This window comes from Falco biarmicus, chromosome 12, assembly GCF_023638135.1.
Source record: "Falco biarmicus isolate bFalBia1 chromosome 12, bFalBia1.pri, whole genome shotgun sequence".
Classification (NCBI taxonomy): domain Eukaryota; kingdom Metazoa; phylum Chordata; class Aves; order Falconiformes; family Falconidae; genus Falco; species Falco biarmicus.
In genome coordinates, this window is record NC_079299.1 from 6453808 (window position 1) to 6471137 (window position 17330).

The following is a 17330-nucleotide window of genomic DNA, read 5'->3' on the forward strand; positions in this document are numbered from 1 at the left end:
TTTTTTTATTTGCTTAGTTCCCACACATTTCAGTTTTACATGGTCCGGTTTAAGCCCACATTCTCCTGAGAGCATTTACTCTGTTAGAACAGTTACAGGACCTACACAAGCTTGCATAATAAGCAGGATTTAGCAAGCTACCATGCTTTGTATTCTGCTGAGTAACAAATCTGCTTCTAAAATACGTAATTCTCAGCTCAAAAATAACATTTCCACAGACCAAAAAGCCCACATCTGCCTTTAGCGCGTAGTAATTCACATGTAATACTTGAGCCCAGGACAGAAGTGGTGAGGTTTTATCCGGAAGCCAGTCTAAAGATTGTACTTATTGTAAAAGTAATGAGAGATGAGAGGCATGTTTTTATGTCACTCCAGCAACAAAGACAATTCCAACTTTTGGTTATATTTAAATACCAGTCCTTGAACTCTCAAAGCCTTTGTAAAAGATAAACTCTTTGTAAACAAACATTTGTTCTGAGTCATGTAGCATCTACCTTTAAAGTGGTATCAGCTTTTCAGACTAGACACCCCCACATCTTGAGAAGCAAATCACTAATAACTTCAGCAAGAAAGCAGATGCAGTTTCTTCAGTTTCCTTTAAAAAAAAAAAAAAAAAAGTGAAGATCCTTTAAGAAAGTTATCTAACAAGAAGGCTCCTTAGACAGGCTTGACCAAAAGAGCTTTGTTTCAGTCTATTAGATTTAAAAGTTACCCAGCGCAGAGCACTGTACAAAGAATAATAGTTTTCAGCTAAGCTCCTGTTGCCTAAGGTCACCCAGTAACGCTCAGACTCTTGATGGAAATTTGATTGTGCAGAAGCTGCAGTTTAGGCAAGTTATACAGAAAGCTCCCACTTATTTGTTAATATATTAAATTTTTCCACTTTAGATCTCAAACTTCATTTACAAGGCAGTTACAGTATTGTTTCTGTTAGTTTTATCTTCCCATAAGCCAGAAGTGAAAAAAGCTAAGGTGCATTGCGGGGTTAATGGTGTGTTACTAACACAAAGGAGGTGAGATTTGTTCTGCCTAGAGCGGGAGGGCTAACACACCTTCCAGATGATGCAATCCTTTAAGATCAATCTATGGTAATAAGCGATCAATCTAAGTGACTGAACACATCTGGCAGAACCTGGGGTTTCTTCACATTTGTTACAGCAAAATGTTGAATATTACCCACATTTGTACTGCAGGAAGGAACTTACCAAGATGAAGTACAATTATTTTGACAAGTTAAAACATTTTGTAGAGCACCTGCTTGGCTTCAGTTATGTTTCCCATTTTGACAGACTCAGGCACCAAAGCATCCAATTTTACAGAACAAATCTGTCACTCTTTAAAGCGGTAGGTCAGGACTTTAGAGGAAACAAAGGCCTCTTTCATAAGGATCTCTAAAACAAAGACCTGTGACCATAATTCTCACTTCTACAGATAATTCAAGGATCTTCCTGTAATCCAGAACACACTTACAGAATGGACTACACACAGGGAAGCTCAGGGTTAAAACCCCTAAAAGAAAACAGAAGTGATGCAGTTGCATGTAAGAGAGCTCAGACACAAAGCCAGCTTCAGTGCTGTGCACAAGGAAGAACCACAATCAAGACACTCTGAGCATTCAGGAAGAACACCAGAAAAACCAGAATAAATTCCAGGGGTAAACCAATTCAATTTCTTTGTGCTATAACAAGACCCATATTCTTTATTAAACTATTATCACAAAACAGATCAATTACTGAAGATAACTAACATGCAGCAACAACATTAGATATATAGCAAGGGAAAATGTCTTTTTTCCACCCCACCCCACCCCCCCCGCCCCCCAAGCATTCCACTTCTGCCAAAGTTACCCATCTACAGCTGCACAGGTTGCCTACCCGCTCCGGCACTGCCTGTTTGCAGCCTGTAACTGGCAGGAACTCCCAGCTGGTGATTAGAAGCATTTGCTGACATGCTGGGCTGCCAAGCACAGAGCTTCACATGCAACGCATTCAACCGCCCCTTTGGTGCAGCAGCCACATTAAGCCGATTTTTTCATCACATACCAGTGGACACATTCAAGTAGTTGGCAACGTGAGGGACTAATGCGCTAAAATTCTATTAGGAAACTGGTCAGTGTACATACCTACACATGCACACTCCCAACAAGAGTATAAGCACAAAAAGCAAGAGCTGAGTTCACAGCTTTTCTACCACCCCATGAACACAGTATTGAAGTTGCTGAGAATTCCAGGACAAAGTTGAGAAGTACCTGTCCAAAAGCTTTTTTTTTTAAGCAGTAGCTTTATCAATATTCTTGCGCATTACGACTGCACAGAACCGCCCTAGTTTTTCTGTGAGTATACGGAAAACAAGCTTCACAACACTTACTCTTACAAAAGCAGCATTAATATTTCCTTATGGTTTCACAGAAATAATTTCTGAATGTAGAAAAAAAAAATCCATTTCCCTGCCTCTTTTGCTTAACAACTGCTACTCTAATATATAGTACTGTAATTGCCTCCCTCTAAAACCTGCTTAAGTATATTGCTTAAGCCATTCAGCCACTTAGTACACCAAGTCTGTCTGGTCTTCCCTCTACTTTTATCCTCCATGAACAAGAAAATACCACTGAGGCCTTCCTGTACCTCAGCTCACAGAAGACATCTACATGCCAAACCAGTTTATGAGATGTCCAAAAATCACATTAAAATAGCTGCAGCCTTTTCACCTGCCAATTTAAGAGCTTAAATCTTCATTTGTATGACACTGTGCAGCAGCAATTCATCCTGCAGAAGAGTGCTTTAGACAAAAATGGTTTAACTACTTAATATACTATTGCAAATATTAAGAAAATAAATCAGAGCACCAAGGAAAATTTTCAACATTACAGTACCTTATTAAAGTTTAACTAAGAACAAAGTTTGGCCTTCTCTCTGCATTTATTTGTATTTCAAAAGCCAATTCAAAATGCAAAGTGTTACATGCATACCAGTCACTCCAGTAGACCAGAATATGAATAGTCACTGGGAATTTAGCACTGCATTTTCCAACAACACGCAACACTATATTTAGCTGAAAGGGACTCTAATGCAATATTCAAGCCCGGGTTTTCTTCCAAGCCTTTGGCAGACACGGGAACTCCACTGTTCAGAGTAGCTCAATTGTTTTTATGTAAGTGACAGCAGGTAGCTATTTAAGTAGATTGTTTTGTTACATAAAAATGCCATTACTGACAAGTCCTTCTATGGCCCTGCTTTACTTCCATGGCTTGGTTTAACACAAAACACTAGTCCTGGAAAAGCCCAGTATAATAGATAATTACATTAAAATATTCATCTGGTTTTATGTATGGAAGATCTAGTCAAAGCAAGTATTAATTTGAGCTACTGAGTTTTCAAGTAAAGAGCCTTTGCAAAAGACAGTTAAGGCTTCCATCACCCTACTGGAGGTAACAATGAGAAACAAATCTAAGCCACAGGAGCACTGGTCTCTTCTTGACAGTGGTATTTAAGTATTTATTAAGCTAGTTTTCATCCATTTATTCAGTTGGCTGACATTCATCTGCCACATGTAACATTTGAAAATGCACAGTTAGCAAGCTGCTAAGATAAGGAATCTGGATACTGTTTGGTTGCATTTTTGCTATTAACATAATAGGCAAGAGCTTCTAGAATTTGTCTTGCTGACATACTTCAACTCTGCCTGAAGCAAGGATGGGAAAAGGTCTCCCTGCTAGTATAAAAGGGTTCAAGTACAGAAAAAAGCCACCAACTGTTTTTTAACATCAATATTTGCATAAACAGAAAATAAACTCCCAGTTTCTCACTGATCTCTAGCAATATTTAAGCAAAGTTTCACTTTAATTTTTAAAATACAGAATTTCAATTATTTAGCCAATATAACAGTTCTATAAACTGCATCACAGATAATGTTGCACAGCTTATGACCAAAATCAATACTAAAAGCTAAAATCTTTCTAGTGACAATGGTAATACAAACTGGCAGTTTTAAACATTTAAGTTCAGAAAACACCCATTCTTCTAAAGCCCACTGATATATATCATTTATGTAAATATTATTAGATCCAGTCACCATGCTACAGTATTAGTCAGTTTAATAAACCTTCTCACTGTGAGAATACACCAGCATAAGGTATGAAACACAATGAAATCTATATGAAATTTTATAGTAACTTTCCAGAAATATGCTTACAGCCTATCAAATTCAGACTAAAGTACTGTAGATTTAAAATATTTACTTGTCTTCTTAGCATACCTAATGTGTAAGAATAGTTTCTTGTTCAATTCCCAAAAATAAATATAAGCTTTCAATTGAAAGCATGTATTTTCCTAGTTTTCCAAAGTGGAGCCTGGCAGGGTCAGAGGGAAATGCTTCAGGCTTGTCGTCAGTCCACTTCAGTACAAAAAAGCATCTCCTGTCCCAGTATTCGTTCAAATCCAAGAGATATTTTCTTCCAGTGAAATATGACCGGAGCACTCATTTTATTTTCAGCAATTCAGTCTGTTTCCATGGCAGCACTGCGGGATTCCTTAGCCACCATGAGTCGCATTAGCTGACTGTGGAATTTCTCGATCTTCTTTACGTCTTGTGCCTGGTCTGTTCTATACAGCAAACACTGTAAGAGAAAGTTGCTTAATATCAGATTTCACTTGAACTGTTTTTATCCTGTTTATAGTTGCAATAAATTTGTGCTCGGAACACACAAAACAAGGTAAGTACTTAAATGTTTATTTGTGGCACGCTGCTTCCATGAGGCAACACCAACATACATCTACCCTGTTTTAAAATACATGCACATATCTGTGTTTACATTTAAGTTTCTCTGGAAGGCGCATGCCTTCCGTTTTGAAAAATAGGGAAGCTCACGATTTATTCTGTTTTCTCCTCTCTCAGAAAAAGTGTTAGAACTTGGGGTTAAAGCTGTAAAGGCACTCCTCTGTGTTGTCTGAAAGTAGAACCAGATTTTAAACCTGAACTTACCTTCCTACTCTCTATATTATGAAAGTAAGTTTATTTTGCCTTTTGCAGTCCTTAATATTACACTGCCAGTGACATATCAGTTCAGTATTTCCCACTGAAGGGGATTCCCTCCTCCAAGCAAAATGTTTCTAAGACAATCCTACCTGATTAAGGAACTCCTTTATGTGACAAGCCTGTAAACGCAAAAGGAGCAAGAGTAATATGCCAGTGACTTATCACAGTGTCCTGTTTCAGCTGGAATAGTTAATCTTCTAGTAGCTGGAAGAGTGCTGTGGGTGCTGTGTTTCAGATTTAGTGTGAGAGTAACACTGATAACACACTGATGTTTTTAGTTGTTGCTAAGTAGTGCTTACTCTAAATTAAGGACTTTTCAAGTTTCCCATGCCCGGCCAGTAGGCAGATGCACAAGCCGCCAGGAGGGAGCAGAGCCAGGACAGCTGACCCGAACTAGCCAGAGGGATATTCCATACCATAGAGCGTCATGCTCAGTGTATAAACTGAGGAGGGGTTGGCCAGGGGCCACCGATCACTGCTCAGGGACTGGCTGGGCATCGGTCAGCAGGTGGTGAGCGACTGTACTGTGCAACACTTGTTTGTTTTCCCCTTGGGTTTTATTCCTCTCTCTCCTTTTCATCACAATCGTATTACATTCTATTTTATTTCATTTATTACATCTTCTTATCTTAACCCACAAGTTTTACCTTTTTCCAATTCTCCTTCCCATTCCACTGGGGGAAGGGAGCAGGTGGAGCAAGCAAGCAGCTGCACAGTACTTAGTTGCCAGCTGGAGTTAAACCACAACACATAGAAAGACCCCTTAGGTTGGGTTTTTTGCAGACTAAGTAATTTCTTACACCTGTACAGCATGAGTAAAATCAGCCTGGGCAGTTAAACAATGGAAAAAAACACCCCAGAGTGCTCCATTCTTCAGTGCTGTCAACACAACAACTTTCGCCAGTGTTAAATTCCTATTTTAATTCAGAAACAAACAGTACAAAACAGTCTGTTTTTTCCTTCAGCTGTATTAGTTCTACAGATTAAGCATCAAGGAAAACTTCCCTTCCAGCCTTTAGAAAAAAACACCAACCAAAACACCAAAACACAGAGAACCCAAACCAAACCTAATCCCCTGCCCTTGTACTGGTGTAACAGCTTTCTGTGACTGGAAGCAGGCAAGGCGGCCTGTAACTGAAAAGATTTCATGTTTGTGAATCACCAGACTCCAGCTTCCCCACGGAAGACTTCAACTAAGTTGCCCTTCGCTTCCCCCTGTTATCAATGCCCCATACTCAACATCTCACCTGTATTAAGCCCTATTTATCCTATCAAGAAGCGTCATTACTGGCGTTTCACATCGCTCCCAGGTTATTGGGAACACCAATGCCACACTACTTTTCCTGGAAAGAAATTGGATTTTTTCCAAGTCTGAGGATAAGAGAAGGGCAGACTGCTGTTGCAACTCGGCTATAACATCACTAGCACCGAGAACTTGGTGCCAGCATGCATATCAGCACGTATGCCAGTGCATTTCTACCTGCTGCCCATCACCTCACATTCTAACCCCTCCCACACTTCTAAACACCCTCCCAGACTATTCAGAACAAGGGCAACCTGTAAGCACAGCTGCTCCATCTCCTTGTACAGCAACCCTTGGAAGGGCACTGCAGAATTCCATGTTAGTTCCGGAAGTTTTACTGAATGCATAACTGACACCGTAACAGTATCTCAGAAAATAGGGTCTCTGAACTGCAAGCGAATCTTGTCACTCAGTCCATCATCACCAAGGAGCTTAACCTACAGCTGGAAGTTGCCACCACTGTGAGCAAATAAAAAGGACCGCACTCACATTAGTAAACACATCTGTTTGAAGATGCTCCTAAAATGCTTCAGCAGAAACTACTGATGTCGTGCCACAGAGCATTTTCAGACAGAGAGATAGTCCAAGATTTTTGCAGTGCTTGTTTTCGTTGAATTCTAAAGTAATTCTGTTTTCACCCATAAAAAACACTGGAGGTGCTAGAATTTTTCCTAAGCCACACAGAGTTGAACCACAGGTCAGCATCAGTCACAGACACATCAACTAGGCAAGGCGGAGCACAATGAGTTTTGAGAATACTGTGAGGTCCTCTGAAGGCAGTGGCTAAGAGCTCCCAAGTTGACTGACAGAAAAAGGCAAGTCTGAGAGAGGTACTATAAGCCCTGAAAGAGGAATATATTCTGTACTTACCGCTACATCATCGGTTACTTTGATACAGAGGTTCCCATCACAATGTCGGTATTTGAGAACAACCCGCACCTGAAATGACAAACATGTTAACTATAGATGTTAATTCTTAAAAAGTCTCAGAACATATCTGAGAGAAATCTGCCCAACTTCACAATACCTTTTACTACTATTACATACTGCTCTGGTGGCCACTAGTCCTACAGCTAGGATGGTGTGGAAGTTGAATTATCACATTTCCCTGTCTAACATGTTAAACTGGTATTACAGCAGCATCAGGAAGCTTAGTATTTGGCATGTTCAAAACCACTGTAAATACAGCAATGACATAGAGAGGGGATCTTATCAATGCAAACAGACACCTTAAGTGCAAGTGTCAAGAGGTTGGGACCAGGCTCTGTTCAGTGGTGCCCAGCAACAGGACAAGGGGTAAAGGGCACAAACTGCAGCACAGGAGGTTCCTTCTGAACACAAGGAAGACCATCAGTGTGAGGGTGACAGAGCGCTGGAACAAGCTGCCCAGAGAAGCTGTGGAGTCTCCTTCTCTGGAGACATCTGCCTGGACATGACTGTGCAACCTGCTTTAGCAAGGAGTTGGACGAGATAATCTCCAGAGGTCCCTCCCAACCCTGAGCATTCTGTAACAGCTGCAGAGACCTCAGTGACAGGCAAGATAAAGCTATGATTCACGTCAATACAAGACATCCACTTGCTATATATCACACAGAAAAACTAACTGGAAGCTTGTGTTCATAAGCTTGAAACACTTAAAAAACCTGTAGTTCTATATGAAGACTTGACAGGGATTAACTGAGTGGGATAAACTCAACATTACTACTTCTTCTTCTACAGTAGCTAAACAATCATGTAAAACAGTTGTATTTCCAGCCACTGCAGTTACTTCAATAGCTGCACTACAGCCTGCAGAGAGATTTTAAGTGTTCTAATATTTTTGCAAGTGGAAAAGGAAAATAAAAAAGAATAACACTTTTAGAATAATTAAAATCAGAAGACTGAAGAGAGCTCTTTCAAATTAAATTGTTTTCAAAATTCAGTAAGGCTCAATTTGAAGTCTGAAAGCAAGCATTCAACCTCTCAATAAAACAGTTACTACTATAATCACCTGCCCTGAGCTTTAAGCTATCCTCAGTCCCTCTGGACCCTCAAACCACCAAAGCTTTCAAAGCCATGGAGATAAAAATCGACATCCTCAGCAACTGACTGAGCATTAAATGCTTCCTCCTGAATGCAGAACTGGCCAACAGTGACTTTGTATCTATGGTTTCTAGCCTCAGCTAGCATCAGTAACTAGAAACAAAGCAAGATGTCCTTTTGAGAGCATTCTGAACTCACACTATAAACAGGTTATCTGTTGTGGAGAGTGACCCATGCTAATGTTCAACAACCTCCTTGATTGGAAAACATTTCTTGCAATTCCTTCTCCAAGATGCATCTCATCACAGATTTATCCTTCTTGTTTAAGAACCGTCACCTTCTGACCACAGCAGCTGTGTAACAACAGCACATCTCTCGACTGAGCAGGCCCAAAAGGATGAGAGGCTGCCACAAGCAGCAGGCATGGACTTGATAGATAACCTGCTCCTGCAAAAGGTAAGATCACTCACTACCTAGCTTCACTAGTTCACAAAGACTGCATGCTCATCTCCCATAATTCTTGTCCTTCCTTCAGTTTCTTGACAAGCCCAACTACATACAGAAGCTCCTCAGGCTAGTTCTCTGGCAAATTAAGAGGGTGCTCGTGCTGTGACTCTGGGGTCTATATAAACTCCTTCATAAAGAGACTAGTTTATTGCCACAGATGGGAAGAGATTGCCTTTGGAGACAACACACACACACCCCCCTTAAAGAAAGGGGAAGAGCAACACCCGACTGCACTGACTTCACTCCTCTTTAATTTAATTGAATATTACAGAGCATAAAAAGGTAAACCAGGACAATTTTATTATCAGTAGATATGAAGTGGTCAGCTATGCTAATTAAAGGTAGACATTAAAATACTACTTCAGAAGGTTTCCCCATGTCTCCTATTTTTGGTGAAGGAAACTAGGCCTTTTTTTACTTAAGTTTTCTTAGGCATACCAGTCCCACATTACCTTTTGTGCTGCCTTTTAGCTGAATCATAATGCTTTTTCTGAAGACTTAAGTTACTTTTAAGATGTGCATAAACTGTCCTGCTGAAAAAGTTACCAAAACCAAAAAGCAGTCATTTACCAAGAAGTTAATTCCTAGAGCAATTACTTTTTAGGAGGCTAACACTTTCCAGTCTGAAATGACACTGCAGGCAACAATGCAGTGTAAGACCTAATGAATGCTTTCTTTTCATTATTTAGGAAAAAAAATTCAAATGACATTGACTTCAATCTTGTAAACTCATAAAATCAACCAATTCTCGGGGCGCTCTTCATTCAGCGGAACCCTTCATCCCTGTTTCTAACACACACGTACACTGTAAACAAGCACAAAGTCTCTGAAGTTCGATCCCCGAGGTTCACACCTGCCGCTGGTAACACCTGGGACACAGTCCCCTATGTTCGTTTTTAGGGCGCTAAATAAGAACTTCCTTCTGCTTCGTGGAAGAAGGTCAGGTGGGGCACCCGCGAGCGTCTCCTTCCTTGCTGCTGGTTCTAGAACTAACTACACCTCGAAAAACCCTTCCAACCGCCGGCCGCCCCCGCCAGCTGCGCGCAGCCGGGGCCGCCCCCACCAGCACCGCTCCCGGCGACTGCGGGGCTCCACGGCCCGGCTGGGACACGCATCCTCACCGGGAGGTCTCACGGCCCGGCAAGGGCGGCCCGGGGGGGCTCAGGGGATCGCCCGCCTCCCCGGACGGCCACAGGACACAGAGCGAGAGCGCCGGAGCCGCCGGCGCCCACCGCCTCAGCCCACAGCCGCTCCTCCCGGGCCTAGCGCGCAGGGCGGGCGGACGCCCGCCCGCCCGCGGGGCCCCTCAGCGCGGCCCCCGCCTCACCTTCATGGGGTCGGCGAGGTAGAGCTTCTCGGCAGCGCGTGTGAACTCCTCCCAGGCCTGGTAGTGCGGCATGGCGGGGCCGGCCCAGCACGGCGCTCCGCTTACCCGGCCGCCGACAAGATGGCGCCGAAGGCGGGCGCCGCGTCACTGCAAGCCGGTACCTCCCATTGGCCGGCGGGAAACTGCCGCCCAATCACGAACCGCGTGACTCGGAGTTTGTGGGCCCGCCAACGGAGCGCGGCCCGCTGGGCGCAGAGAGGGCAGCGCGGCGGGAGGCGCGGCTACCACAGCGCCCCCGCCAGGCGCGGCGGGATGGCGGCAGGCACCTCCCCGCCCATCGCGGAGGTGAAGGTACCTATTGGTGGGAGCGGCGCGAGTGCCGCCCGGGGCTTACGGGTTCGAGGCCCGCCGCCGGCGTTGGGGCAGCCGGGCGCTCCCGGCTGCGGGGTTCTGCCAAGCCAGGTGCGGGCCGCCTCCGCTTCAGGCTCCCGGCCTGAGGCCTACGGGGCGTGGGCCGCAATGCTGGGGCAGCGTGGGGACGAGGGGCCCGCCCCAGCCCGGCGGGAGGTGAGGGCCGTGCCCTGGGGGCAGGGCGGCTCGGCCGGCTTCCACAGCCGAACCTCTCCCCGGTGTTGCCGGGCTGGAGGGCCCCTTGTTCAGCGGGAGGTTGGCTCCACCTTGCACAAAAAGGACATTTAGGAGCCACTCATTGGCTTCTGGTCGCAGCCAGGGCAGCCACAGGTGGGGGGGGGGCCGGGGCAGCGCTTGGCGCTGGGTGACAGCTGCTGGCTTCAGAAAGGCTGGGAATTATAAAATTATATTTGAGAAAGAGGCTGAAAGTTATAAAACCGTTATTTCAGAGAGAGGCTGAACTTTATTATAAAGATCTTGGGGAACTCAGTTTTTCAAACGTATGTGTTCGTAAAGCATTTACGTCAAACTGGCTAAAATTCACGAAGAAATGAGAAAAGAAGGAGGAATAAAAAAAATCCACGCTTTCTTTTGGTACATCTTAACCCCCCTTTTCCCGAAGTGACCTGTGATTTTGGTCCCTGAACCACCCCAAGCGTGTGGGCGGCCGCCAATGGGCCCGCGCAGCCGCCGCCATAACAGCAAACGCGTGAACACCTCAGTCCCGGGCTCCTTTTTGTGGCGTCCCATGGAAACCCAGGAGCTCCTGACAGCCACTCCACTTCCCCTTGTTTTACTGAACGGAGCGAACCTCAGCGGCGTGGCTGAACAAATAACCCGGGAAGTTTAGGGCAGATCTGCGCGTGAGGGGACGAATCACGCAGGCCCCGCCGTGGGGAAATACGTGGGGTTTTTGACCACAAAAGGCACAATAGGTGCGAGGGAGAATGAAGAAACATGGCATAGAAATAAAAGGGTGGATGGGAGGTAAGGGGAGAAAAACGAGAATTAATTTCCCTGAGTCAGTAAAGCAGAAAATAATTGTTACTGTGGGGATCGGCTCTGAAAAAGTCTGTGGTGATTAGGCTGCCAAACTTTCATAAATTGTGAGTTTTAGGTGTTGTGTGGTCTAAACAATTCTGTTAAAGGACTTTGCACCAATGAATGGGGCTATGAATAGTGGAAAGACTTTAGACTTCTTTTTTCTTCTTCTTTCCAGAACTGCTTACAGAGTTTGGATGCTGCTGTGCCTGAGAACCCAGCTTCAGAAACATGAAGAGTTGCCTTTCAGAGAGGCTGATAATCAACAGCTCTGATTAAAGGGGAGAGATGTATTGACAGAGCCTAAAGCAATTATCCCAAGCACAGAAGGTAACCTGGAGGGAGTGCTTCTCCACTATTTTAGGTTTTGGGTAGCCATTTGTAACAGCAGAGTAGGAATTATTTTTGCTGGTGTTTTACAGACAAGTGGGGGATGTAAATGCATGAAAACGAAAGGTGTGGGGAGCACAAGCCCTTTAACATGCATTTCACAGAACCATTGCTCACCAAATTTGGATACAGGCTTTCAAGTGGGACACGGATATTTTCTTTCTGAAGGAGGAATCCCAATCCAGTCTGTCAGGTCCGAAGCACCTTAGGGTGGCTTTTCAGAGGACTTTAATTTTGGCTCAAGTGTTCAGGATCTTTTGTGTGTTTTTGACACAAGAGCTGTTTTAGGAGCTTGCCAATGGCTGGTCATTAGCCCTGTAATTCACAATTTCTGCAGTTGAACTAATGCAACACAGCAAAATCAGAAAACAAACCCTTTTTTATATCTATTTCTCCTTAATCCAGATGATTTCTGTGATCCAGTGTAGGGTGCAGCTTCTAAAACTATTATATGTGCACAACTTTGGAGGTGACAAACTGCAGCAGCCAGGGCAAAGAACAGAGAGACGGATTTCGTAATTGGCCTTACCTCTGAAGGAAATGTGATGTGTCACTAAGACAATTACATACAGCCTGATGCACAATTCTGCATAGCCTGTTCCTGGCTGCAGATCTTAAGGATTTTGTCTTCCCTGTCACCACCACCACCTATGGCCCCACCGTTGTGCGGCCACAGCTGTTTGTAACTCTGCACTGGGGATCAAACCGATGCTTGGATTAAAAGCAGCACCATTTTTAGTAACACATTTTTTTAACCAAGATCAGTTAGTTTTTCCAGTTTACTGTGTGGCCTTATGTACTGTTGTGCTGACACAGCTGTTGAAAATGTACCTTTTTTGGTGGCAAGGCAGGATATGGGAATTCCTACTGTTTTTGCTGGCTTGTCACCAAAAATGGGGGCCTGTATGTGAAACCATCTCCACCCCACCTCCTGCTCCCCTGAAAGCAAGGCCAGTTGCTGAAATCTCAGCAATTAAAAGAAGAAGCTATTTCTGAGCCTCAGGGAATATTCGTCTCATACCTATAGTTAGTGTGCTGCTTCGCTGTGTTGTTCTCTTGCCTGGAGAGCAGAACATTTTCTTGACATTTTTGAAAAGTAACTTAGACCACTGCAGTCATTCAGCTGTATGTTGTATTTGATGTATGTCCAAAAGTATTTTTCAAGTGAGCTCCACTGAATGCAGTAATAGTAGAAATCTTTCAATGGACTTTTTGTTTAGTGAAATAAAATGAACAGTTGTTTATCACTGTGTGGAGTGTTTGGTATGCAGCCAATAACAATTTAGCAGTTGGTAAGAATTCTGCTAAAACATACATACTTATCTTGCTTTCTTTTCTTGAGTTCCTGTTTTCTTCCATGCAAGAAATCATTCCAGCGGTCTTAATGGCCATTCCATCACTTGTAAGTGAAATCTGGAATGCTATAAAACCTCATTTACCCTTTCCTCAGTCTCTCCTTGTATATCCTTGCTATATTCCCTGGACCACCTTAGATAATGTCTTTTTTAGCTTGGATTTAAGGCCATAAAAAGCTATGAAGCAATAATGTAAGTACTTGGGTGATGAAGATTTTTCATGCGGTTTTTCCTCAGGCCTTTTCCCCTCATCCAACCTGTATGTACATGATTAATGATCTCTCTTTGATCAAGCTTCTACATGCATTGCCACTGCAAGTTCTGCTTCGTATAGTTATGTTCAGGCATCTGGATTCCACATGATATTTTTTTTAGGTTTTTACCTAGTGTCTTCCTTTGCATAAATGACAAACTGAAAGAAAATAGTAGAAAAAGACCTCGCTTTATATCTTAAAATACCATCCACAGAGACCTTGAGTTCTTGCAGCTCCTACAAAGTTCACGGAAGCTGCATCTGCTCGTCATCACTCAGGGTTGGATATTTGGTTTCCCATTCTTCACATTAATGCTTTTATTCAATCTAAGGCAGGTGCCATATTCTTATTTGCAAATGTATTTTTCTTTCCTTGATAAGGAATTCAGATAAGGGTATTAAATTCATTAGAACAGTTATCTAGATGTCACCATGACATACTACTGGTGGGTAAAACAAGTTGGTCTTTCCAGCTAAAAGAAGCTTTCTATAGAACATTGTGCATTATCATACTAAATTATGGATTTGATGGGAAACAATAGGACAAACTTTGATCTCAGGCTACTGTAAATCCAGACTCATTCCATTTATTTCAGTGATTTATTTATTTATTTGTATCTGTAACAGTTTAATTAAGAGTAGACTTTGGTGCTGAGATGATAATCCTGTTCTTGGACCAGGAGCAACATAAAGTCAGCACAGTTATACAGGTCTAAAAGAGTGCTAATGAGGAGTTAGTTACAGGGAAATTATTGCTGCCAGGAATGTTTAATGCTTAAAGAAGGAGATATAGTCACTTCTTTCAAAATAGCTTCAACCCAGCCCTCAGTAAAGTTAAGGAGAAGGCATGGGCACGGTGATTATACATTCCATTCTTGTGTGTGTATGGTCTAAAACAGCTTGGGATTTGTACTGATGCAAACTTCAATCACACAGGGTTATTTTTTTTCTTTGAAAGGGCATTTATGTGGATAAGGATGCAGACAGATCTTGAGTACTGTAAGATCTGAGGTCTTTGACATCTTACTGGCTTCTGAATCTCAGTAGCCATGAGAACCAAGCCCGAAGTCAGAAGCAGCTTGTGCTCCTGGATGGGTTATAACATGCCAAACCAAGCCACAGGTTTTCACTCCGCAGCTCCTGAAGGAGCACAAAACATACTTCTCCTTTCTATGGGTTTCATGTTTTAAACAGCTTGGCTCGTGGTTTTGCCAGGTTGAGCCATATGTAGTTAATCACATCAATGCTAATTTTCTATTTCTTTTGCACCCAAGCATCTTATCAAGTGATCCAGACTCATACTGTCCTAAGAGGATAATTAAATATGGCTGGTACTTGGTTGTTAAAATATAGTTCTCGGCAATTAAAGGTGTATGTGGACAGCAGGATTCTAGGGCCCTATCCCGGTGCCTCTCCCAGCCAAGGCACAGCTTCAAGTCAGGATGAGACCTGGGTGCCTGTTACTATCCTCATTCCTTTTCCCCCAGTACCTTTGCTCCTGTGAAAGGAAACACACTCCAACCACGTCCCTGGTCGGGGCCGCTGGGGAGCCCGCAGCCCTTGCCACACTGTGGTCCGTGCTTGCCATACATTTTAGCCATAACCTTCCCCAACGCAGCATTGTTTCCTAGTTTGCTTTAGCAATTAGAAAAAAACCCTGTTGTTTAATACGGTCTGATCTAGTCTTACTATATGTTAGGGGGCTAATGTATTTGCATGTCAATAGCCATTACGCTAGCAAGAGAGCTGTCCCCGTGTATGGCCGTGTTGCCAGCCTGGTGTTAGTAGAAACTGCCCTTTCACTTTTGGATGCTATTCTGACAGTGTTCACGTTAAGCTGTTTGCTTTTGATGGCTAGAAGGATGTATCCCTTCCCGTTAAGTGGTCAGTTTAGTGCCTTCAGCGTAGTAACATATTCAAATTAATGTGCTGTCATGAGAGAGATATACGTTAAGAGAGCAAACTCTATACTGTCACAGCCTTGACTGTTGAGACTGGAGAATGAAATAGCAGTCCTTGTGATGGCCTTCAGGGAAAAGAAGAACACATCTGGTAGCCAGCTCATGAACCGGCATTTGGAGCACTCTGGAAGCAGACAGACACTCTTAGCATTAACTGCTCATAGATTTCGTATCACCATTATGCAAAGTTTCTGAGCATGCTTAAGATGGGGTTAGATCATCTGCTGGCACACACTGGAAGCACATTGATTTCTTACATTAATCTTTAAAAATAAAAGCTTTTTGTTTGATAGGCATGACTTAAGGCTGGTTTACCTGTGCTGTTCATGCTGCTGTGGCTGACGTAATTGAAGAATACAAACCACCAGAACGGCTAAATGAGATCAGACGCTTATAGCCATACCTTCCCCAGCCCTCTGGAGCAGCGCAACTGCATCGGGGGTGGAAGGGCTTTTGGTGCTTTGAACTAAGTTGACTTCTAAATCTAAACTACATGTCTCAGCCCAGATCAGATGGAAATTCCTGCCTCCTCAGTTCAGCCTGCAGAAAGAAAGACACGAGCCATTCTTAGCCTGCTGTAATGCTGAAGCTTGGACCTTCCTGGCAGGTGAACCCTGCCAACTTCTTGCTGAAATGGAAGGCTAACACACTTCCCCTTCCCCCGTGCTGCTGTGAGAGCGGCAACGCACGGCTTGTGGGAAACAGTAACTTTTGCTGCTTGCAAAGGAAATTCATGCCGGTTCCTTAAGTTGCACGGCTTCATTCGAGTGGACTCTTGATTTGGCTGGGTCGGTAAAAGAGGCTGGTAGTCCCAGCCACTTGTCATTGCCTTTTCCAAGAGTTAATGGCCTCTCATGATGTGTTCGCAGAGGTGCTTGTGTGAGTGCCCCTTAACCCACTTCAATCAAACCGTGTTAGCAAAACCCTCCTACTTAGTCCATTTAAGCTAAGTCTGGCACGGGTTGACCGAAGTAAGTTAGGGGGTGTCCACACGAGCCACTCTGCTGGCACATTTGAAGAGGTGGGAATTTCCATGAGAAGAAGTAGGACGGGCTGAGCAGGGGGAGTGGATCTGAATCAGCAGCTTCTTCCATCCCCTCAGCTGCAGGCCGGCGAGGAGGCCAGCTGCTGCCCAGTGAGGACAGCTCAGCTGGCGGGCAGAACTTGGAAGCCATGGCAGTGCAGCTGTTTTCCTATATACCCCTTCCTGGAGTTACAACAGTAGAAAAACCTTGTGCAAAGCAGCTGTTGCCGAGAATGCACAGCAGACTTAAGCCTCTGCAGGCTCCTCAAGCTCTCCTCTTCGAGCGTTTGTGCTTGGTCAAGGGTTGGTGCAGGCAGAGGTCCAAATTATGGTCATATTAGTGTAAAAGAGGATTCAAGGTATTTGCATTGCCAGTTCCTGAAACAACTGCAAGCATGCACGTTCCTTTGATGTCTAGAGTATGGCAGCTTTCTATAAAAGATGTCTGATGCGGAGTTTTTGTGGCTATTGGGCTCGCAGGCCTGTATAAAGCATTTATAAGAGCCAAGATCTGTGCTGGGAAGGGTTTCCTTCCAACATGGTGCTGCTCTTACAATCCTTGTCACGGGGGCTGCAAGTATTTACCTGGTCCTTCGGTTGGCTTGAGTCTGCAGAGAAATTGTAACCTCAGATCTGTAAGTTTAGTGTTTTCATAAGATTTGGAGCACGTTAAAAATATGAAAGGATATCTAGGTAGTGTGT

The 17330-nt window shown here is 43.8% G+C and overlaps 1 protein-coding gene across 1 annotated transcript; it reads right to left on the bottom strand.

Moving 5' to 3' along the window:
• Positions 1 to 1663: 1663 nt before the first annotated feature.
• On the bottom strand, positions 1664 to 10349 carry SRP9 (signal recognition particle 9). The gene is made up of 3 exons (XM_056357667.1): positions 10194 to 10349; positions 7208 to 7276; positions 1664 to 4615 (listed from the first exon to the last, which is right to left on the bottom strand). The coding sequence occupies exons 1-3, from the start codon at positions 10263 to 10265 to the stop codon at positions 4496 to 4498; spliced, it is 261 nt and encodes an 86-aa protein (XP_056213642.1). The 5' UTR covers positions 10266 to 10349; the 3' UTR covers positions 1664 to 4495.
• Between the last annotated feature and the right edge of the window lie 6981 nt (positions 10350 to 17330).